Here is a 22,823-nt window from a genome sequence, read left to right on the forward strand (position 1 = left end):
GGGGTCGCCGGATCTCGGGTCAGGATTGCCGGGGTAACCTCCTCGTGGTGTTTTCCCACTCGAACTCGGGCCATGGACAGTGGGTGCAGAGTGGGACAGATTTGCGGTGTCCGGCCAGAGGTTGCAGATGAACAAATCCGGTGTTCACGGGAGACAAAGTCTTTGTGTTTGAAGGCAGGCTGGTCCTCCAGGGTTTTCGAGGTTGCTAGCTGCAGGAAAAACAGAGATTTTGCAGGAGCGGATTCAAGGGGGAGACAGGCCGGTAGGGCTGGGGCCAAGTCAGTGGGCATCTTCCTCTTGTTAGCTGCTGCACGGCTGTTCGGTCCTTCTTGTAGTTTCTTCTTGTCTGAAGAAGCAAGGTTCAGGAGTGCCTCTAAATACTAGATTTAGGGGCGTTACAGGTAGGTAAAAGCCAGGGACCAATGGGTCCCTTCCCTGGGGTGGGTACACCCCCTATTATGCCACCCTCCAGTGGGAGGGGGGCATGAGCCTGTCCCTGGTTGACTGAGTCCCCCCCCATCTGCAAGATGGCGGGGACTGAGAGTTGTGCTTTACCTCGCCTCCCCCACCTGAGGGGTGGAGTTGGCCGAGTTGGGCACACTTGCTTTTCCCGCCAGTTCTCCTGCCCAAAGTGGGGGTCAGAACCAGTGGGGATTAGTTGTTGAAAGCAGCAAGTGGCCTGGGGAAGCTCACTACGGCGGCAAGACTTTGAAGCTTCCCCTTCCTGAACCCTCCTGGGGGAGGAGGCTTGGCATCTCGTCCCAGGATGTGCATTGTTTCAGTCCCCAGAGAGCAGCAGGTTCTCGACCCAGGTGTCTGGTGGTGGCAGCTGAAAGCAGCCACATAGCCTGGACACTAGTGGTAGGTTATTTTTTAGGGGTCATCTCTAAGATGCCCGCTGTGTGCATTGTTCATTAAATCCCACACTGGCATCAGTGTGGGTTTAATGTGCTGAGAAGTTCAATACCAAACCTCTCAGTTTTCAATGTAGCCATTATGGTGCTGTGGAGTTCGTAATGACAAACTCCCTGCACCATATACTCTTAATGGCAGCACTGCACTTACAATGTCTAAGAATGGCCTTAGACACTGTAGGGGTACAGGGCTCTTGCACATGTACCCTCACCACTGGTATAGTGCACCCAGCTAGAGGGGTGACTAATCTATGCCAGGGCAGTGGGTTGTAGGCATGGCACGCAGAGATGTGTACCATGTCGACTCTTCACTTGGTTCTGCAACAAGACACACAGCCTGCAAAGGCAGTGTGTGAGTGTATGGATGCAGGACCTCTATGGGTGGCACAATAAGTGCTGCAGCCCTTAGAGGCCTTCTCTGGTCACAGTGCCCTGGGTACCTGTGGTACCATTTACCAGTGGTTGACCTGTGGCCAGAGATGCCAATTGGGTTTTAGGTTTCAATGCAGTTTTAGGGAAAGAACATAGGCTCTGGGTACCCGATTAGCAGGAGCCCAGGGCACACTCATTCAAAGCACATCAGCAATTCAGCAAAAAGTGGGGCAACCATGCAGGAAAAGGGCACTTTCTCACACTCTTTACAAGACATATCTCATCTTGATATAGCATATAAAGAGCCAGCTTCCTACAGTGATACCGCACATGTAATTCTGGCTATAGCATCCTATATATATAGATATATAATTATATCACATGCACAAAGTGATACTATATTGGCTACAGTGTTCATCAGTCAGTGAAAATCAATCAAGGCATCCAATCAAATTAGCCTCCAGTACTCTGAGGCAGGGCAAAGATAACTTTCAAAAAATTTACATTCCTATTACCTTTAGTAAAAATCCGACTTCACAATTAGATTGGGTTTTTATTAAATATACAAATAAGGTGTTTGTAACTGCTACAGGTCAAAAGTTGTGAATTTGAGTACATACCGGTTACAGCCTGGCCCGTGCCAATGTCATTTGTACCGAGCCACCGGAAGAACATGGTATTTCTAATCTTCTCATTGCGTCACTCTAAAATATTGTACACCCACACTAGTGAATAGCAAGGTGTCCATCGAAGTGGCGACAGATGGCGATCTATGCCAAAGTATGAATTCTGCAGCTCATGTGCCTCGAACATAGGTTTTTGAACCCGTCAAAAGGGTGATTTTGACAGACCTGGACAGCAGGGTTTACTCTGCTACTGGCAGGCCTAAAGGAATATGCTACTTACCAGTATGCATCTGTTCTTGGCATGTAGAGCTGCAGATCTACACACTATGCATAGATCGGCATCTGATGTTGGGCCCGGATGTTTGCACTTGTTTTTTTTCTTGGAAAATCTTTGGAAGTCACGAGGTAGGTGACTCCTCCCTTGGATCATAGTGCGCATGGGCATCGGCTCCATCCTCAGATTGTTTTTCGCCAGCAGGGAAATGGAGTTTTGTAAGAAACAGGAAAGATGCCCATGTATGCTGTATCTAAATAAGATAATACTGGAACAGATAAAGGTAGCCGGGGAGGCAGGTGGGCGTGTGTAGATCTGCAGCTCTACATGCCAAGAACAGATGCATACTGGTAAGTTGCATATTCCATTCGAGGCATATGAGCTGCAGATTACACACTATGCATAAATTGTATAGCAGTATCCCCTATTAGCGGCGACCACCAGTATCTGTTGCAGTAGTTTGGAATAGTGTTTTGAGTACAGCTTGGCCCACACTAGCCTGTTTAGTTTGCACATCTACACAATAGCGTTTTGTGAATGTGTGCGGTGTAGACCATGTAGCTGCTCTGCAGATATCGTCTAAGGGAATGTTCCCTAAAAATGCCATTGAAGCCCCTATCTTTCGTGTAGAGTGGGCTTTAGGAGGAACAGATAAAGTACGTTTTGCTTTGTGGTAGCAAATTTGTATGCATTTGACAATCCACCTAGCTATCCCAGATTTTGATATGGGGTTGCCTTTGTGTGGTGGTGAGAAAGACACGAATAGTTGTTTGGTCTTACGAAAAGGTTGTGTTCTCTCTATGTAGTACAGCAGTGCTCTTTTGACATCTAAGGTGTGAAGAGCTCTTTCTGCGACTGCTTGTGACTGCGAGAAGAATACAGGCAGCTCTACAGATTGATTGAGGTGGAAGGGAGAAATAACTTTAGGGAGGAATTTAGGATTAGTTCGGAGAACAACCTTATTGTGATGCATCTGCAGAAAGGGTTCCTGAATGGTTAGTGCTTGTAGTTCGCTAACTCTTCGTAGAGAAGTAATGGCTACTAGGAAAGCACTTTTCCATGTTAAGAATTGTAGCTCACATTTATGTAGAGGTTCAAATGGAGGCCCCATTAGTCTTGTGAGAACGATGTTTAAATTCCACACAGGTGAAGGTGGTACTCTGGGGGGAATTATTCTTTTGAGTCCCTCCATAAAGGCCTTTAGATGTGTAGGCTAAGCTGCATCTTTGGAGGTGTAGTAAGTAGCCTATGATGTGTTGGATAGACACGTCTAGGGGATCGGTGTTGTTGTTATGACAGTATATTAGAAATTGTTTCCACTTGGCTGCATAGCATGCTCTAGTGGTAGGCCGTCTAGCTTCTTTAATGGTCTTCATACAGTCAGGAGGAAGGTTAAGGAAACCGAATTCTAGGACTTCAGGAGCCAGATCGCTAGGTTGAGCCAAGCTGGGTCTGGTTGTTGGATCTCTCCATGGTTCTGGGTTAAGAGGCGTGGAGAGAGGTGTAATTTTTGGTGCGGAACTACGGAGAGTTCCAGCAATGTGGTGTACCATGGTTGTCTGGCCCAAGTTGGAGCAACTAGGATGAGCGTTAAGGAGTGTTGCTGTAGTTTGCGCACCACTAGTGGAATGAGTGGGATAGGCGGAAAAGCATACGCAAATCTGCCTGACCAGTTCATTTATATCGCATTGCCTTTGCACAATGGGTGAGGATATCTGGTGGCGAAGCTTGGGCATTTGGCGTTTTCTTGGGTGTCGAAGAGGTCTATCTGTGGTTGCTCCCATATTTGAAAAAACGGTTGAAAAACTTGCGGATGAAGTTCCCACTCGTGGATCTGTTGTGTTTGACGGCTCAACAGATCGGCTATGGTGTTTTTGACTCCTGGGACATGTTGGGCTAGGAGAAAAATGTTCTGAGGTATAGCCCACCTCCATATGTTCTGTGCCAGCTGAGAGAGCTGCAGAGTGTGTGTTCCGCCTTGTTTTTGTATATAATACATGGCTGTCATGTTGTCTGTGCGGACTAAGACAGCCTTGCCTGATATGTGTTTTTGAAATGCTTCTAAGGCTAGGAATATGGCTAGTAACTCCAGGTGGTTGATGTGGAGTAACTTTTGTTGAGGTGTCCACCTGCCCTGCATGGTATGATGTAGTAGGTGAGCCCCCCAGCCGGAGAGCGATGCGTCCGCTGTCATAACTATTTGAGGAATCGGCTCTAGGAACGGTTGCCCTTTGGAAAGGTTCTTGGTGTTCCACCACTGCAGAGAGCGAAGGGTACGACCGTCTACCAACACCAGATCTGTTAGCTGACCTTGAGCCTGGTTCCATTGGCGTGCTAAACACTCTTGGAGAGGATGCATACGGAGTCTTGCATGAGGCACTATGCATATGCGAGAGGCCATCTTCCCTATGAGTTGCATGAACACTCGAGCTGGAAGAGAGTGTTGCAGTTGGAATTTGGTGAGAAGAGCCTGTATGCTTGCTATCCTGGCAGGACTGGAATAGACTAGCGCCTTTGAGGTGTCTATTGTGGCACCGAGGTATTGTTGCGTGTGGGACGGTTGCAGCTGAGACTTAGCGTGGTTTACTGTGAACCCCAGGTCGTGAAGTTGTTGAATAGTGGCATGAGTGTGTTGTACACACTTATTGTATGAGCTGGCTTTTATGAGCCAGTCGTCTAGATATGGGAAGACGTGGATGTGCTGTCTTCTTAGGTGTGCTGCCACCACAGCTAGGCACTTGGTAAACACTCTTGGTGCTGTGGTGACTCTTAATGGGAGTACTTTGAATTGATAGTGCTGACCGTCCACTATGAATCTGAGATATTTCCTGTGAGCGTTGTGAATGGGAATGTGGAAATGGGCATCCTTGAGGTCTAGGGTAGCAAGGAAGTCGCCCTGTGAAAGCAGAGGAAGGACCTGCTGAAGTGTGACCATGTGGAAATGGTCTGAGTGTATGTATAGGTTTAGGGGTCTGAGGTCTAGAATAGGCCTTAGAGAGCCGTCCTTTTTTTGTATGAGAAAATAGAGGGAGTAAACTCCTCTGTTTTGTTGGTGCAAGGGAACTGGTTTTATTGCACTTTTTTGTAGGAGGGAGATTACCTCCTGCTTTATCAGTAACAGATGTTCTTGTGACATTGGACGCTGTTTGGGTGGTATGTTTGGGGGGTAGATGTTAGTTCGAGACAGTAACCTGATTGAATTATCTGTTGGAAATTGGTGGAGTCTTGCCCCGACTGGAGTGGAATGGTCTGGGGGAAATGGAGGGAAGTCATGTGGTGGGGGTGGAGGCAGAGCGGAGTTGTTATTTTTGCCTCTGCCTTTGTTGTTGTTCCCCTGTAACCGCCTCTTTGGTAACCTCTAGTAAAGGTGGATTGGGTGGGAGCTTTGTAAGAAGTGGAGGGGCTATCAGAGGAGTAGCCTTTGTGGGTGCTTCTGAAGAATGAGCGATGAAAGGAACGTGTAGGAAGGTGGAATCTGACTGAATGGTTACCCCCACTTTTTTCCTGGTGTTTGAATGGTTTTTGACTAGTCTGGCTGAGATCCTGCTATCCAGGACCCCAGCCTATCTGCTTACTCACTTAAATGACTGGTGTGCATATTAGATGCACTAATGATTGGATACTGTGGTGCCTTATGAGCCCCTAGTATATGGTACCTTAGGTACCAAAGGCATAGGTACTTTACAGGCCTACCAGGGGCTGAAGCATGTATTATGCCACCCCTGGGAAGCATATACACACATATAAACCTATCAGTCACCCCTACAGCAGGCCCGATCCATCCTGAGGGCAGGGTGCTTGGTTTACAATGTGAGGGGGTGCCTCTGCCTGAGCAGGGTCTATTCCCTGTGGCTGTTTGTGGATGCGGTTAAACCATATACCCAAGTGCATTATAACATCCCGGTAAATGCTAACTTTGGAATGACTGCATCAAAACATGTCGTGTTTGGTGTCAAACAACTTGGAATCATACCCCCACACCAGTAACTGGTGTGGGAGTTGACGTTCCACTACCTTTGGAAGACGAAAGAATCTCCCTTGGAGTCAAGGAGTGATTCCCCTGCTTGGCAGGCACCAAAAACTTGAATCAACGGTCGCAAACTTTCCCGCCAGAGTCCGAAGTCCCTGCAGCCCGGAAGTGGATTTCCTGACCTCGACGGCCATTGTGAGTCCCCAGCAGAGCTGAGGCGAGTGGACTCCACAAGTGACGAGGAACTGCAATACCCGGGTACCGTGCACTATTGTCGAGTGCAACCCCTTCACGACGTTCTACGAACTTGTGCTTTTGACCATTTGTGGCCCAAGCCTCCAGCAGGTTATGCACCGAAAATCAGAGGCCTACCCCGTCCCGAGTGACCGTGGGCTCCTGTAAAGCATTTCCTCACGAGGCTATTTCGCGATCCCTTGCCCGTTGACTTTTGGGTCCCCTGAAGACTTTATCGAACCAAAGGGCTGCCCTGGTTGCTCCAGACCTGCCCTCACTCACCCTCGCTGGGCAAGTCCCTCAGACCTTGCTGGTCTGCACCATTGACTTTATTCACTTTTTACGAGACTTGCTGTTGCCAAGGCTTGTTGGCTCCAATCCAGTTGCCGACACCTCAGTCAGCTGCAGACGTCGTGGGACACTCCGAATCCAGCTGCTGGTCATCGTCTATCTCTCCTGGACCTCGTGAGCGAAGAGTCAAAAAACCCTCAAGCACCTAAAATCACCCGACACCCGTGGGCATCCATCTTCCTGGCCCCGGGTCACTGGCAAGTGACTGTGAACACTGTCCCTTCTGCTTTCAGGTCTTCTTCATCGTGAATCCAGCCTTGGATTCCACCGGACACTTCTTCAGTCTTCGCAAGCAGCAAATCTTCTTTGGCTTTCATAGAAAACAGCGACGCGACCCGACACCAAAAGACACCTATGCACCCGGCTTCCCTGGGTGAGGTAACTCGTGCACTCCGGTGCCCTAGTGTGTGTTGGCCCTCGAATTACTTACCTTGTAAGTGGCTTGCTTGTAGACTTCCTCGAAGTACCCTAAAACTTTAAAAATCCAACGCGACTTGCTCCATTGTAATCAATAGGGAACCCGCGGCTGTGTTCTCACACTGCACGCGTCTCCCGTGGGTCTTTTCCTTACCTGCCTTGGGTGGATTAGTGAAGCCCCAGTGATTCTACAGGCCCTAGGCATTGTCCCCTTGCAAGTCAAGTTTCCTAAACCTCTTTTTTAGTATATGGTCTGGTACGCCCCTAGGGCCCCAGCCATATTTGTGCTTAACTTATTGTGAAACATTGATATTTGAATGTGTTCCTGGCTTCTAATCTCATAAAGAGATTAGTAGAGTGTGTCTAGAAATAAATACATATATAATTGATATATATACCTGTGTGGTGTCCTTTCATTTGGTAATTCAAGAGATTATAAGGTAAAACAAGCTGCTTTACATTCCTCTGAGACTTAGCCTGAAGGCTGCTCTCCACAGCTACCACTAGGATAGCTTTCTTTAAAAGGTTGTCTTAAACCTATCTACCATAAGAGTCGAATTGGACTGGTGCAAGGTGACCACTATAACTAGTGACCAGCATATGCCAGGCCATCTTCTCACAGAACGTCTGGGAGCTTGCTACTGCAAGGCTCCCATAGATTTGACTGTGTCGGTATCTTTTTTCATTTTTTCAAGTGATACGTCCACATTAGGGCCAAATAGGTGTTGCTCATCAAATGGCTGATTGAGTATGGAACTCTGGACTTCAGGTTTAAACCCTGAGATGCGTAACCAGGCATGCCTACGCAGAAGGACACTGGTGTTTATTACCCTTGAGGCGGTATCTGCGACATCTAAGGCACAACGGATGGAGGTATTAGTGATGGTTTTACCTTCCTGTATGAGTCCATTGGCCCTGTTTTTATACCTGTCTGGGAGGTGTTGCATTATGGACTCAAGCTCATCATAATGTGCCCTGTCATACCTAGCTAACAGCGCTTGGGTATTGGCAATGCGCCATATGTTTGCTGCCTGTGACTCTGTGCCTTTGCCAGAGGCGTCCAGGAGTTTAGATTCCTTATCTGGTGGTGGTGCGTCACCTGATGTTTGTGAATTGGCTCTCTTCCTCGCATTGGAGACTACGAGGGAGTCTAGAGGTGCGGGGCCTTTAATGTAGGCTGGATCAGTAGGGGCAGCCTTATATTTTTTCTCTATTCTCGGGTTGATGACTTGAGCCCTAACCGGGTCTTTAAAGACCTCTGGTGCAAGCTTAATGACCCCTTTAAGCATGGGTAAAATTGAGGTGGACCTTTGTGTGGTGTTAAAAGTGTCCATGAGAAAATCTTCCTCCACGGGGTCTGTATGAAGGGCCACCCCGTGGTACTGGGCAGCTCTGTGGAGGAGCTGGTTGAAGCAGATATTGTCCTCTGGACCGGAAGGCCTGGAGGAATAGATGTCGTCTTGTGGGGTGTAAGGGACGTCTGGGACACTAATCATCCCAGGGGTCTGGGGAGCCAGTAGGGATAGGGTCCCCTAGGGGTTGATCGTCCGCCCCCACCCTGCATCATCTGAGGTGTTATCATCATCATCTACTGGAGTAGGTGATGGTGTAGGAGAGCGGTGTGGTGGGGGAGGAGGAAGAGGAGAAGGGATCCTTAATGGCGAGGTAGCAAAGTCTCTCTTTTTTGGTGATGGAGCCGGTGCAGGCGTTTCTAGGGGTCTCTTCTTGATGCTAAGCATTAAGTGACCAGTCGTAGGATCCTTCACAAGAGTTTTTTGGGTAGGATCTGGGCGAAACAGTTCTTCTGTGGGAGGCAGATCCTTCGGAGCCGACGGCTTTGGTGCCGTAGACTTTTTCGGTGCCTACTCTGTAGCGGTTCTGGGTTTGGAACCGTGCAGTTTTGCAGTGTCTGTCCGATGGAACCTGTTTTTTTTTTGGGTTCCGTGGTCTTCGGCTTCGAAGAATGGGAGTCGGGATCCTTTGGTGGCCGTTTTTTGGTCGGCTCCGAGTGTGTTGTCGGTGTCGAGAAACCGGTGCTAGTCTTCGACGCCGAGTGCTTAGATGTTGAAGCAGAGGTCGGCGTTGATGAGGAAGAGGACGACTTCTTTTTCGACGCCGAGGGTAGGCTGACTCGAGTCCGAGTCACCTGAAGGCTTAGTAGGCTTCTTCACCGGGCCCAAAGGCAGTGCAAGGGAAGCAGTCTCTCGGTGTGCACCTGGCCCGAAGGTGAAGGTGGGACCGAAGCCTTTTTTGATAGTGTCGAGGAGGGGTTGGGGTCAACGTCTGTACTCGCGGACCTCTGAGCTAGAGTGATGTCTTCGACGTCGGAGTCATCTGCTTCGGAGGCGCTGATGAGGCCTTCTTCAACCCACCCTTGCTCTGGCACATCGACGCCTTCTTGGAAGATGTCATCGGGGATCGAAGATGACGAACGAGCCATTGTTCTTCTAGCTCGTCGGTCCCGGATCGTCTTCTTGGAGCGGAAGGAGGCGCAAGCTGGACAGTCACTGGCCTCGTGCTCCGGTGAGAGGCAGAGATTGCACCCCTCATGCAGGTCGGTGTGGGGAAACTTCGACCCACATCAAGGACACTTTTTGAATGGTGTCCTTTCCATGAGCCAGAAGATGAGGCCCAGGTAGGCCCGAAGGCCTTCGTCGGCGAACGGAATTGAAGACTTTGAAGCTGTTAAGAGTCACGTGGATTGGGAAAACGCGTTCGAGACAATACCGTCGAGAAGGGACGGATTGCGCGTCGAAAGAGAAAACCGTTAACGGTTCCGAAATGGAGCGCGAGAAACACATCCGAGCCCGATAGCGGAAAAAAACAATCGGAGGATGGAGCCGATGCCCATGCGCACTATGATCCAAGGGAGGAGTCACCTACCTCGTGACTTCCGAAGACTTTCCAAGACAAAAACAAGTGCAAACATCCGGGCCCAACACCAGATGACGATTAATGTATAGTGTGTAATCTGCAGCTCATATGCCTCGAACACCATGTTTTCAATGCCACTGTAGTGGATGGCACAATAGGTGCTGCAGTCCACAAGCAGCATTTATCTTTCCATGCCATGGGTGCACATATGCAACATATAATATGGGCTTAGAAGAAAGTTTCAAGTGGTAATCGGGTTTAAAGGAAATTTTGAATCTGAGCATATACACTGGGCACAGTACAATGTCAGAGTTCAAGAATGCCTGTAGGGGAGTCCCCAAAAAACCCAAATGAAAAACTGAACGTCACCAGACAAAAAGACATCCCTTTGCAACTCACGTAAATTTTACCAGAGCAAATGTGGTATTAGTGGACTTTCAAAGACTGTTCTTCCTGCAGATATTCTTGCAGCACTAGTTAACCACTCTGGTATCAACCTTACAAAGGATTTCCTAAAGATTAACTCAATGGGTTGCCTAATTTACAACGCATATGGTACTACGATGAAGAACTTATGGTTTCTACCTTTTTTCCTTGGGAGGAGGAGTTGGCCTAACGGCTAGGACGGTCGACCTTAAATCTGGGTTCGAGTCTCGGCATTGACGCTGAACATCCTGTGATTCTGGGCAAATCACTTAATATACCGGTGCCTAACAAAAATGAATGTGTCCTGATGTAATGCAACTGGTGCTATGTAAAGCGCTCTGATACCCAATACCTTCAGCCTTCAGGTCAAGTTTGCGCTATATAAAACTGTGGGAAAAAAAAAAAGGACAAGCTCGTTCAATCTGCAACTATGTGTTTATGGAATATCTTTAGGAAACAAGACAGCTGAGATCTGTCAAGTAGACAGTCTACTGTGCTTCCAAAGTTTAGGGCACAGGGCTTGAGCTTCTCAGAGACATTATTCCAGATCTATTAAGGCAACGTGAGCACTTGTGGCCTTCAAAAGATTGCAGACATTGTTCAAGACAGTGACATTGGCCACTACTCATGCTTTTTGTGAACATCACTCACTCGTTACATCTTCTATTAAACATGCAGCCTTTGGCTTGAATGTTCTATGAAAACTCTCAGCCTGAAGTAATGTCTGGCACATCTGATCTGCCTCCTAATCAGTAGTCAGAGATTTAAGACCATAATCACCCCGAAGGGAATTGTTTTCATTTTGTTCACCATCAAATCTCTTAATTGGGTTATGGTTCCTGAAGGAATTAAGTTCAAATTTGCCTGGTCTCCATGGTATTTATCAAAACATCCCCCAGTACCAGTGCAACTTAATATCAACACTGTAAACAATGCTGACACTATGTTTTGCAGCATCACAACCTAAAATTATTTACTCAGAGAAGTTCTTATAGGTGCAAGTGTTTTCTGATACCAGGATGTGTGCCTTTGAAACTATCCCTCTGAATTTTCAACCTAAGCTCGATTTAATATTTTCACAATTTGAGAGAAAAAAATGCCCTGCATTGAGTGACTCTTGCAGCTTATGTTAACCTGCTTTCTGACTGGGAACCAGATATAAAAATTGCATTAGCTGAAAACGTGCTAAAGGAGGTAAGTAAATGGAATGAAGAACTTTTGAGATTACCTCGCCAATATCTCCTTGCACTACTCGGATCGGGTCAATCAGAATGTCTCTAGCCAACTTCTCAATCTTTTTTCGAAACGTTGCACTGAACAGGAGGGCTGAGAAGGCAAGAAATGTCAGAGGTTAGTTAGACATTTATTTCCTACTCTACACCCATCATTCACACACCAAAGTAGTATAAGAATACAATGTGAGCAATATTAAACATTAGTGCTGAGGATCTGAGCTGACAATACTATAGGAAATGCAATCCTTGCAGCACAACATAAGGCAGGCGGACTGTAAAAAATAAACTTAACCATGCAGATATTATACAGCAATGCTGCTAGCTCATGTTCTCTACTGAACTTCAACTAAAAGAGTAAGAAGGCATGGACGACCAGTGCATTACAATAATATACAACAGCTACAAATCCAGATGAGAAAAGTTTTCAAAATTCATAGAACTGCTTCGGTCCGGAGGTACAGGGTGGTGGCTAAAACACCAGCTTGAATTGTCTCAACCTCTAAAATACATACACTGTGTAATGTATTGATATGTCTAAATACAAGGGAAAGACCAGAGAAAATACAGAACTATCATACTGCCATGGGTTTAAAAAGGTGTCAGTTTTACTATTTGTAGAGCCAATAATAGCACCAGTGCTGCTTGTACTGAGTGAATTACAAACATTAAGAATGTGATGGTCAATACATAATGCAACTCACAAAAGGTGATGGTAGACATGCTTGCAAATAGTCTTACCACTGGCACTTACTCAGGTAGCATTCCAACCCATCATTTGTAATCACTATGCTACCTCAGATCAGACTCAGCAATTTGCAAATCAGTCTTGGTTCTGCTCCAAAAGGAACAGTCCAGCCTAATCTGCCAAGACTGGTCATCTCTGATCCAGACCACAAGCAACCCAAGACCAGTTACTGTATACTTGGGCCTCTTCAGTTGCGTGCAGCCTGGTTCCAATGGCATAGTGAGCACAAGACCCACGTCTGGGCAAATCCACGGCCGCCTAGGGCATTACATCCAATACACAAAAGGTTGGGAGTGGGTAGACCTTGCCTGACATTTCGAGATAGACTGTTCCCATGAGAAGCCGGGTCAGTACTAAGATGGTAAAGACAGGCCTTTACATAGAGTGGCACATTCAGCACACAAAACCAATGGGTTGAAATACTACCTTCCCAACTGCAAGTGGTTAGACTATTTTCCAGCATTCCTCCCATCACCTTTTGTGCGCACATAATCCAAACACCAGCTGAATGTTTCATGAAACCAACAACTAGAAATCAGCTACACATCATATTGAGATATATAATTTGCAGAGCCAGGTAGGAGTTCATTATATGACAACAAATATTGTGCTTTATCTATCTTTATACACACATATTCATTCTCATTCTCTCTCTCTCTCTCTCGCTCATTCTCTCTCTCTCTCTCACTCATTCTCGCTCTCTCTCACTCATTCTCGCTCTCTCTCACTCATTCTCGCTCTCTCTCACTCATTCTCTCTCTCACTCACTCATTCTCTCTCACTCACTCATTCTCTCAATCACTCACTCATTCTCTCAATCACTCATTCTCTCAATCACTCATTCTCTCTCTCTCACTCATTCTCTCTCTCACTCATTCTCTCTCTCACTGTCTCACTCTCTCTAATGCTGCTGTAACTTTGAAGGGAGCCCATATTGTTTCTTAAAGTCACATTTCTTGATTTATGGCCGCAAAGCTTTACTTTTGCTAATGTCACGAGTAAAAGACCAGCTAGAATGACCATGGACTTGAGGTCAGGAAAGAGTAGTATTATTCACCAGTTGATGATTGATTTGCTTTTTGCGGTACAAGGCAAATTAATGTACCTTTGTGTTGCAACGAATACCTCAAGACAAAGTGAGTGTTATATATTATATAAATAACTACAACACCAAATAAAAATGTCAAGTTTATCTGCAGGTTAATCATTAAAATAAAGAAAGATTTCATGTCTATGTAACAAATATCAACTCATAACAAGAAAGCCATAACTGGTACGCATATAATTTTGAGGAACAAAAAGGTTGTTGGGTGTTTCCAACAGCTTAGAAAAAGTAATCAAGATGGAATCTTTGGTTCTTAAAGAGAAATATTAAAAATCTATACGCACTTTGTCTGTCTGGACGCACATGGTTGGCAATCGATCGAACCTGGTATTCTGTCAACAGTAGAGGGAGAAAAGAAACATTTGAACAAAACCTGCTTTAAACAACAGCATTAATATTTACCTTGTAAGGTTTAAATCTCACAGAGGTACACACCCTTCAGTTATACAATAAAACAAAGTTAATATCATTGCTATGACAATGCATATTCGCGTTCAGTCAAAATTCTAAAGTGAAGGTAGGTCTCTCAAATGTGCATATATAGCTATTAGCACAGTAAAAATGTAAATCAAACACTACCCTTGCAGAGCATACGTTTGCATACCATAAACATCAATAGTTCTAAAAAATATGAAAAGTGAAATAAAACCTAAGATTTAGTTAGGGGTTTGGGTAGTGTTTGAGCTCTACCCACTCAGTCTCCTCAAAAGAAAGAAACCCATGTGCGTTGTATCTAAATAAGATAAACTGGAACGGATACAGGTAGCCGGGGAGGCGGGTGGGCGTGTATAGATCTGCAGCTCTACATGCCAAGAACAGATGCATACTGGTAAGTAGCATATTCCGTTCAAGGCATATGAGCTGCAGATTATACACTGTGCATAGATTATATAGCAGTACCCAACCCTTGCGGCGACCACCGGCATCTGTTGCAGTTGTTTGGAACAGTGTTTGTAGTACAGCCTGGCCCACACTAGCTTGTTGCTTGGTTTGCACATCTACACAGTAATGTTTTGTGAAAGTGTGCGGTGTTCACCATGTCGCTGCTTTGCAGATGTCATCTAGTGGTATGTTTCCTAGAAAAGCCATAGAAGCCCCTATCTTCCTTGTAGAGTGGGCTTTAGGGGGAACAGATAGCGTTCGTTTTGCTTTGTGGTAGCAAATCTGTATGCATTTTACAATCCACCTAGCTATCCCTGATTTAGAAATAGGGTTGCCTTTATGTGGTGGAGAGAAGGAGACAAATAGCGGTTTGGTTTTCCTGAAAGGTTGTGTCCTTTGGATGTAGTAAAGTAAAGCCCTTTTAACATCCAATGTGTGTAAAGCCCTTTCCGCAACGGTTTGAGGTTGTGAGAAAAAGACTGGTAATTCTACCGACTGGTTTAGATGGAATGGAGAAATGACTTTGGGTAGAAATTTTGGGTTGGTGCGGAGTACAACCTTGTTCTGATGCATTTGGAGAAAAGGTTCCTGTATAGTGAGTGCTTGTATTTCACTAACCCTTCTGAGGGAAGTGATGGCCACTAGAAAAGCTGTTTTCCATGTGAGAAATTGGAGCTCACATTTATGTAATGGTTTGAAAGGGGGTCCCATTAACCTTGTGAGAACTATATTCAAGTTCCAGACAGGTGAGGGTGGTACTCTGGGTGGAATTACTCTTTTGAGGCCTTCCATAAAGGCCTTGATGGCAGGCACTCTGAAAAGTGATAGGTGCTGCCTGTTCTGTAAATAAGCAGCAATTGCAGCGAGGTGTAACCGAATGGAAGTATATGCTAGGTTACACCTTTGTAGATGGAGTAAGTAACATATGATGTGCTGTATGGATACATTTAAAGGATTGATTGTGTTGTTGTGGCAGTAAACAACAAATCTTTTCCACTTTGCAGCATAGCATGCCCTAGTAGTAGGGCGTCTAGCTTCCCTGATAATATTCATGCAATCAGGGGGAAGGTTAAGGTATCCGAATTCTAGGACCTCAGGAGCCAGATCGCAAGGTTGAGCTGACCTGGGTCCGGGTGCCTGATCTCTCCATGGTTCTGGGTTAGGAGGCATGGTGAGAGGTGTAGCTTTTGGTGTGGTACTACTGAGAGTTCCAGCAGTGTGGTGTACCACGGTTGTCTGGCCCATGTTGGAGCTACTAGGATCAGTGTTAGGGAATGCTGTTGTAGCTTTCGCACCACTAATAGAATTAGTGGGAGAGGTGGAAAAGCATATGCAAATTTGTTTGACCAGTTCATCCATATCGCATTGCCTTTGGACAATGGGTGTGGATATCTGGCGGCGAAGCTTGGGCATTTTTTGTTTTCGTGGGTGGCGAATAGGTCTATGTGTGGATGCCCCCACTTCTGAAAGAACGGGTGAAGAACCTGTGGGTGAAGTTCCCACTCGTGGATCTGCTGCGTCTGTCTGCTGAGCAGATCTGCCACGGTGTTTTGGACTCCTGGGACGTGTTGGGCCAGGAGAAAGATCTTTTGTGGAATTGCCCATCTCCATATGCTCTGTGCTAATTGAGAGTGCTGTGGAGAGTGTGTGCCCCCCTGTTTTTGAATGTAGTACATGGCAGTCATGTCTGTGCGAATGAGGACTGCCTTGCCTGAAATCTGCGTCTGGAGGGATTTTAGGGCGAGGAAGATTGCCAGTAACTCCAGATGGTTGATGTGGAGTAACTTCTGTTGCGGCGTCCATGTGCTGTGAGATGTAACAGATGAGCTCCCCAGCCGGAGAGCGATGCGTCGGTTAGGATTATTTGTGGGACCGGGTCCAGGAACGGTCGACCTCTGGAAAGGTTTGTGGTGTTCCACCACTGCAGAGAGCGATGGGTGCGACCGTCTACCAACACCAGATCTGTCAGTTGTCCCTGGGCCTGGTTCCACTGGCGCGCTAAGCACTCTTGGAGTGGACGCATCTGGAGTCTTGCATGGGGCACTATGAAGATGCAAGAGGCCATCATCCCTATCAGTTGCATAAACACTCTTGCTGGGAGAGAGTGTTGACATATGAATTTTTGACGCAGAGCCTGTATATTTGCAATCCTGGCAGGATTGGGATAGGCTATGGCTTTTGAGGTGTCTATGGTGGCACCGAGGTATTGTTTTGTGTGTGATGGTACCAGGTGGGATTTTTGATGGTTCACCGTGAAACCTAGCTGGTGAAGTAGTTGGACTGTAGCGGCGGTATGTTGCACACATTGTTCGTAGGACGTGGCTTTTATTAGCCAGTCGTCCAGATACGGGAAGACGTGAATGTGCTGTCTTCTGAGGTGTGCAGCCACTACTGCTAGGCACTTGGTGAATACCCTTGGTGCTGTTGTTACCCCGAACGGGAGCACCTTGAACTGGTAGTGTTGCCCGTCCACCACAAATCTGAGGTACTTTCTGTGAGACTGGTGTACTGGGATGTGAAAGTATGCGTCTTTCAAGTCCAGAGTGGTGAGAAAATCGTTCTGGGAGAGGAGTGGAAGAACCTGTTGAAGGGTTACCATGTGAAAATGGTCTGAATGTATTCTAGGCAATACCCTGACTGAATAATTTGGGTCACCCATCTGTCTGAGGGGATTGTCTCCCAGATGTGAAGGAAATGTTGTATTCTGCCCCCGACCGGAGTGGAATGGTCTGGAGGGAGCGGGGGAAAGTCATTGGGTAGTAGGTGCGGCAGAACGGGCGGTATTTGTTTTGCCTCTGCCCTTATTATTATTGCCTCTGTATCCGCCTCTTTGATAACCCTTTGTGAAGGTAGATTGAGGAGGGGATTTGTACGACGTGGATGCACTATCCGAGGAGTAGCCTCTGCCCGTGCCTCGAAAGGAAGAGCGGCGAAAGGAGCGCCTAGGAGTGTGTGACTGTAGGGCTCCCATGGATTTCGCTGTGTCAGTATCTTTTTTCATCTTTTCGAGGGCTTCATCAACTTTTGGGCCAAATAGATGATCTTGGTCGAATGGGTGGTTCAATATAGAGGCTTGTACCTCAGGTTTAAAACCTGAAACTCTGAGCCAGGCATGGCGACGGAGAAGGACACTGGTGTTTATGGCCCTGGAGGCTGTATCTGCTGCATCTAGGGCACAGCGAATAGAGGTATTAGTTATTATTTTTCCCTCTTGGATCAATTCATTAGCCCTGTTCTTGTATTTTTCAGGGAGATGGTGCATGATGGCCTCTAACTCATCTTAATGCGCCCTGTCGTATCTGGCCAATAGCGCTTGCGTGTTGGCGATACGCCATATGTTGGCGGCTTGTAATACAGTGCGCTTCCCTGACGCGTCTAGGAGCTTGGACTCTTTGTCAGGTGGTGGTGCTTCGCCTGACGCCTGAGAATTTGAGCGCTTCCTAGCTGTAGATACCACTAGGGAATCTAATGGTGCAGGGCCTTTAATGTATGAAGGGTCTGTGGGGGCGGCTTTGTATTTCTTCTCTATACGGGGGTTTAGGACCCTGGCCCTGACTGGGTCTTTAAAGACCTCCGGTGCATGTTTAATCACTCCCTTTAACATAGGTAGGATGGCAGTAGACCTATGTGACTTGTCAAAGGTGTCTAGGAGAAAATCTTCCTCCACTGGGTCAGTATGTAACTCCACCCCGTGGCAGTGTGCCGCCCTTTGTAATAGGTGGTGAAAACCTAAGGAATCTTCAGGTGGGGCTGGCCTAGATGGGTAAAGGTCATCCTGTGGGACATCTGGGATGTCCGGATTATTATAGTCGTCCCATGGGTCTGGTGATCCAGTAGGGGTGGGGTCTTGTGGCACATCTGCTGGATCATAATATGGGTCTCCTAAATCGTCTGGGATAGGAGACAAGGTTGGGGAACGATGAGGCGGAGGTGGAGAGGGTGGAGGTGGGGAGGGTGGAGGAGGTGGAGGAGGAGGGGAAGGCACTCTGAAAGGGGAGGTAGCAGTGTCTTTCCTCTTTGGAGGTGGAGGTGGAGCTGGTTTGTCCAAGTGTCTCTTTTTTGTAGACAATGTCAAATGTCCAGTTTTTGGATCCTTGGTGAGTGTCAGTGTGAAAAGTTCTTGCGACACTGGTTGTTCGGTCGGCGCCGAAGTTTTCGGGGCCGACGGCTTTTTAGGCTTGTCTAAGCCGTGCTTCTTTGGGACCTCCGCTTTTTTGGTCGGTGCCGAAGAAGGCTTCGGCACGGGAGTGTCGGTGCCGAGGGCCTTGTGATGTTTGGTCGGCACCGGAAGGGCAGGTTTCGACACCGAAGGCTTTGGTACTGGGTTCGGTGTGGAGATGGAGGCCGATCTTTTCTTCGGTGCTGAAGGGTGTTTTTCGGTACCGCTGGTAGGCTGGCTCGAGCCCGAGCTGCCGGAAGGCTTAGTAGGCTTCTTTACCTTGCCCGAAGGTGGGGTGTGAGAAGCAGTATCCTTGGTCTTGCCTAGGTCGGAGGTAAAACAAGAAGGGCCATTCCAAGGGGTCGAAGGCCTTGGTGGCATCGAGCAAGGCTGACACTGCCGGAAGAGACGGTTTGATTTGATGAAGGACGGAGAAAATGGTCCGGAGGTTGTGAGAGGTGGCGTGACCGGGGATAAAACTGGGCAATGAGTGGCAAAAGCGGAAGGAGACGGGAAGCAAGCAGTTTGGCGAAAATGTTGTTGTCTGTATTAAGGGCGGTGATATACGATGCTGCGCGAGGCTGACAAAGGAGATTATCAAGAGTTTTCCCAGGGCGATCGCCCTCACCGAAGCGACGCGCCCGCGCCTCTCTACTGAGCAACGCCAGTTCTCTATCCGCCTCGTCTGCAAATTCAGTCAGTTTACCGCATATCTGAGCAAGTGTATCAGCATGCGGGTTCTGGGCATGGGAAGCGTCCAGCAGTTTGATCTCCCTTTCAATTCTATTCAGAGTGCCGCGGATGTAACGTAGAACACCAGATTGCTTGTAGATACATTCCCCAAGGATTACATTCTTAAACCCCTCCCAAAATGTGGACGGAGGGATAGGCGAACGGGAGCATGGTCGGAGAGAGTGCGCGCCATATGATCAACCGAAGTTAGCCAGACCAATACGTTCGGAGTAGTAATCCATAAGTCCAGTCGGGACCAGCAGCCACGAGAACCAGTGACACATGTGCACTCACACACAGCAGGGTGAGCAGGATGCCACGCGTCGTGCAGATAGTTGTCCAGGAGGCTGGATCGGAGGAGTGAGGTTGTGCGCGTGCTCGAAAGCAGTGACACAGAGAGCAGGTGCTGCGTGCATCTGTAATGAACGGTGCAATGGAAAATGAGAGAAGAAAGCAATGCAATAATCATGGGAACATCTCAGCATGGTACAATCAGATATACAACAAAATCCTCAAGATAGGCCAACAATACAAGCAAAACAATCCCCTTAGCAAGCATCTAGAAAGCATAGGGAGGAAATCGGGTCACGAAAAGGCCCTGGTCAAAAGAATTTGCAAGAAGGAACAACAAGGCCACATAAGGAGGCCACGGACCCCAAACCCCAAACACCCAAACCCCTGAACCCTCCCCCAAAACAATAACACCCCAGGAGAACCCACCACCCCACACCCACACCAACCCCCCAATCAGGCTAAGGTACCACCCAAACCCACCCCAGGGACCCACAACTGGGAAGGGAAAAATCTGTGTCCGTGATGGAAATTATCCCGTGGGGGCATGGCGACGCCCAGCATATGCCCCTGCCAGAGAGACAGTGTGGCCAGGCCGTAAGTAACAGCAAACAGGAATAGACATCCAGGAATGAAGGAACTACACGTCAATGGCAAAGAGGTGAGCGAAAATGACCTAGGAGGCAGCATGAACCCACTGGTCTTAATGTTAATTACAGGCCTGAAAAAGAGTATAAAATCAATGCTTGGAGAACAGGTTAGTCATTGTCAGTGAGGTTATCATCAGCAGCTGCTTGGGAGTTGGCAGGCAAAGAGCGGTGGGACCTGTCAAGTTTTTTAATGAACGCCAGCGCCTCTCTCGGATCCGGAAAGGTGAGAGTCTTGGAGCCTTGTTTAACACGCAGTTTAGCCGGGTACGCCAGTGAATAGGAGATCTCGTGCTTCTGGAGGATCCATTTGGCCGGTAGGAACTCACGGAGTGCCGCCTGAACCACGATGGTGTAATCAGGGTAGAACGAGAGGGAGTTACCCTGGTGGCGAATTTCCCCTTTTTCCCTGGCCGCCCGGAGGATGGCATCACGGTCCCTGAAGTTCAAGATTTTGGCTATGATGAGGCGGGCCAGGGCCAGGTCAGGGGCCAAGGGAGCAGTGGGCTCGCTCAAAAATAAAAACAGATGAAAGAACGTCACCGAAGAGCTCACGAGCCAATTGCTCCACATAGTCCTCCATGCGAGAGATGTTGGTAGACTCTGGCACTCCTGTGATTTAAAGGTTACTCCTGCGAGAGCGCGCTTCCAAATCTTCGTTCTTATCTCGTATAACAGCTAGTATCTTGTCCATCTTCAGCAGTTTCTGGCGGTCTTGAGTAGCGGCGTCTTCTGCGTCAGACACCCTGGTCTCAACGTGAAGGAGTCTGGCATCGTGGGAGTCAACCAGAGCCTTCACCGTGTCCAGGCCGGCCGACAATTGATCCAGCTGAGCCGCTATGTTGATGACGGTGGATTTTACGTCCAGCATGATGGCCTTCAGATCGTCCTCGCGGGACTGCGCCATTTCAGATGGAACCAGAGGGTCACTCCCGTCTGCGCCGGCACCCTCCTGGCGCGTCTGGCGGCGCTGATCAAAGGTGATCTTGGGCTGCTTGGAGTCGGTTCTCCCCATGGCAGGATCCACCGGTGAGAGGAGCAGCCAGGCAGCAGGGGAGAGGTCACAGGTACGAAGAGAAGACCAAAGTCCCCAAAGGGCGGCGGGCCAGCAGCAGAGCGGCGAAGGGTCAGGCCCAGCAGGCAGTTGCGACGTCGTTTGGAACCAAAACACAGGTGGGCCGGCTGCAGGAGAGGCTAGAATTCTGCAGGCGACCAGTCTGGCACCAGTTGGCCGCAGCAGACGACCTGCTGACACGCCAAACTAAGGGAGAGGCGGCAGAGTCTGGCTTGAGGTAGGCGGGTCAGAGCGATATGGCAGCAGGTAGCGTTGATAGTGAGCAGGGTCGCCGGAGAAACAGCGCCAGCACAGGCGCAAGTGTGGCCAGAGGCACGCAGGCCAAAGGGAGCAGCAGCACAGTAAAGGCAGGAGGTACCATGCGGGGCTCGGACGGCTAGGCCCACTAGAGGAGGAGGACCAGGAGGAGGAGCCGGCGGGTGACTGCACTCGCCGACCACAGCAGCAGGTGGCAAGCGGAGAGAAGGCGAGCGGGCAGCAGAGGTGAGGCCCATATGCCTGCAGGGCCGATTCAGCAGCCGCTGGTTGTTTGCGCCGGGGAGCCGGAGGCCGCTGCCGGAGCGGGCCAGCACGCAACAGGGGAGGCAAGTAGAGCGCGCCGCCTGCTTCGCCAGGCCCGATGTGAGAGGCCTGAACCGCGGGCGCCTGTGGGAGGAGGATGGCGCCCGGGAGCATATAGGCCGGGTCGGGTGGTATGACAGGCGCGCCCCCAGCCCCGCCGCAGTGCGCCCCTGCAGCAGCGGCACCTACCGGCTCCGATGGTCGTGGAGAGGCAGTACTGCGTTGAGCAGATGTCTGGTCCCAGATCAGGAGTGCGAGGTCGGCTCCAGATCTGAGCTGAGCCCAGGCCCAGGGCACACGCAGCGACGAAGCACGGCCCAGTAAAGCTGGAGTGGGCTCAAACCCTGCCACAAGGTCAGGTGAGTGGCAATGGCGCGGGTTCAGAGTGGTGATGGGAGAGATGTCTGCAGGATGGTAAAGGATTTTAGGCTTGGCCAGCAGAGCCTACTCAGGGTGCGGCCATTTTGCAGCCGGCTAAGCCACGCCCCCAAGACAGCCATGGTTGCCCATAGTTGCGGGTGGAGTGTACCCTAGGCAGAACCGGCTTTCTGTGTGTTAGCAGGTTCGGATGCAGTTGACTATCCATCTAGCTTTACCTGCCTTGGAGATGGAATGACGCTAGTGAGGTTCTGCAAAGCATACAAAGAACTGGTTTGAATTACGAAAAGGCTAGGTCCTGTCAATGTAATTAAGAGCTCTTCTAACATCTATCGTGTAGAGCTCTTTCCACTATTGAATCTGGCTGCTGAGAGTAGACTGGAGCTCTATAGTCTGACTATATTTAAAAGGTGGCTTTAGGATTTAGGATTGGTCCAGAGAACAACTACCTGAGATAAGTGCTTGCTGTGAGAAAGTGCCCTCTTTTTTGCATGGTATGCCCCCACTGTGAGAAAGTGGCTCTGTATATACTGTTCCTTAATAGGTACAGGGTGT

At 48.5% G+C, this 22,823-nt stretch overlaps 1 protein-coding gene across 1 annotated transcript in view; it reads right to left on the reverse strand.

Moving 5' to 3' along the window:
• LOC146871135 (uncharacterized) overlaps positions 1-22,823 on the reverse strand; it is a 651,196-nt gene that overhangs the window by 168,921 nt on the left and 459,452 nt on the right. Inside the window, 2 exon segments of the mRNA XM_085646175.1 lie at positions 11,687-11,784; positions 13,828-13,875. Of these exon segments, the coding sequence (XP_085502301.1) occupies positions 11,687-11,784; positions 13,828-13,875 (146 nt within the window).

Source organism: Triturus cristatus, chromosome 1_1, assembly GCF_964204655.1.
Source record: "Triturus cristatus chromosome 1_1, aTriCri1.1, whole genome shotgun sequence".
Taxonomy (NCBI): Eukaryota; Metazoa; Chordata; class Amphibia; order Caudata; family Salamandridae; genus Triturus; species Triturus cristatus.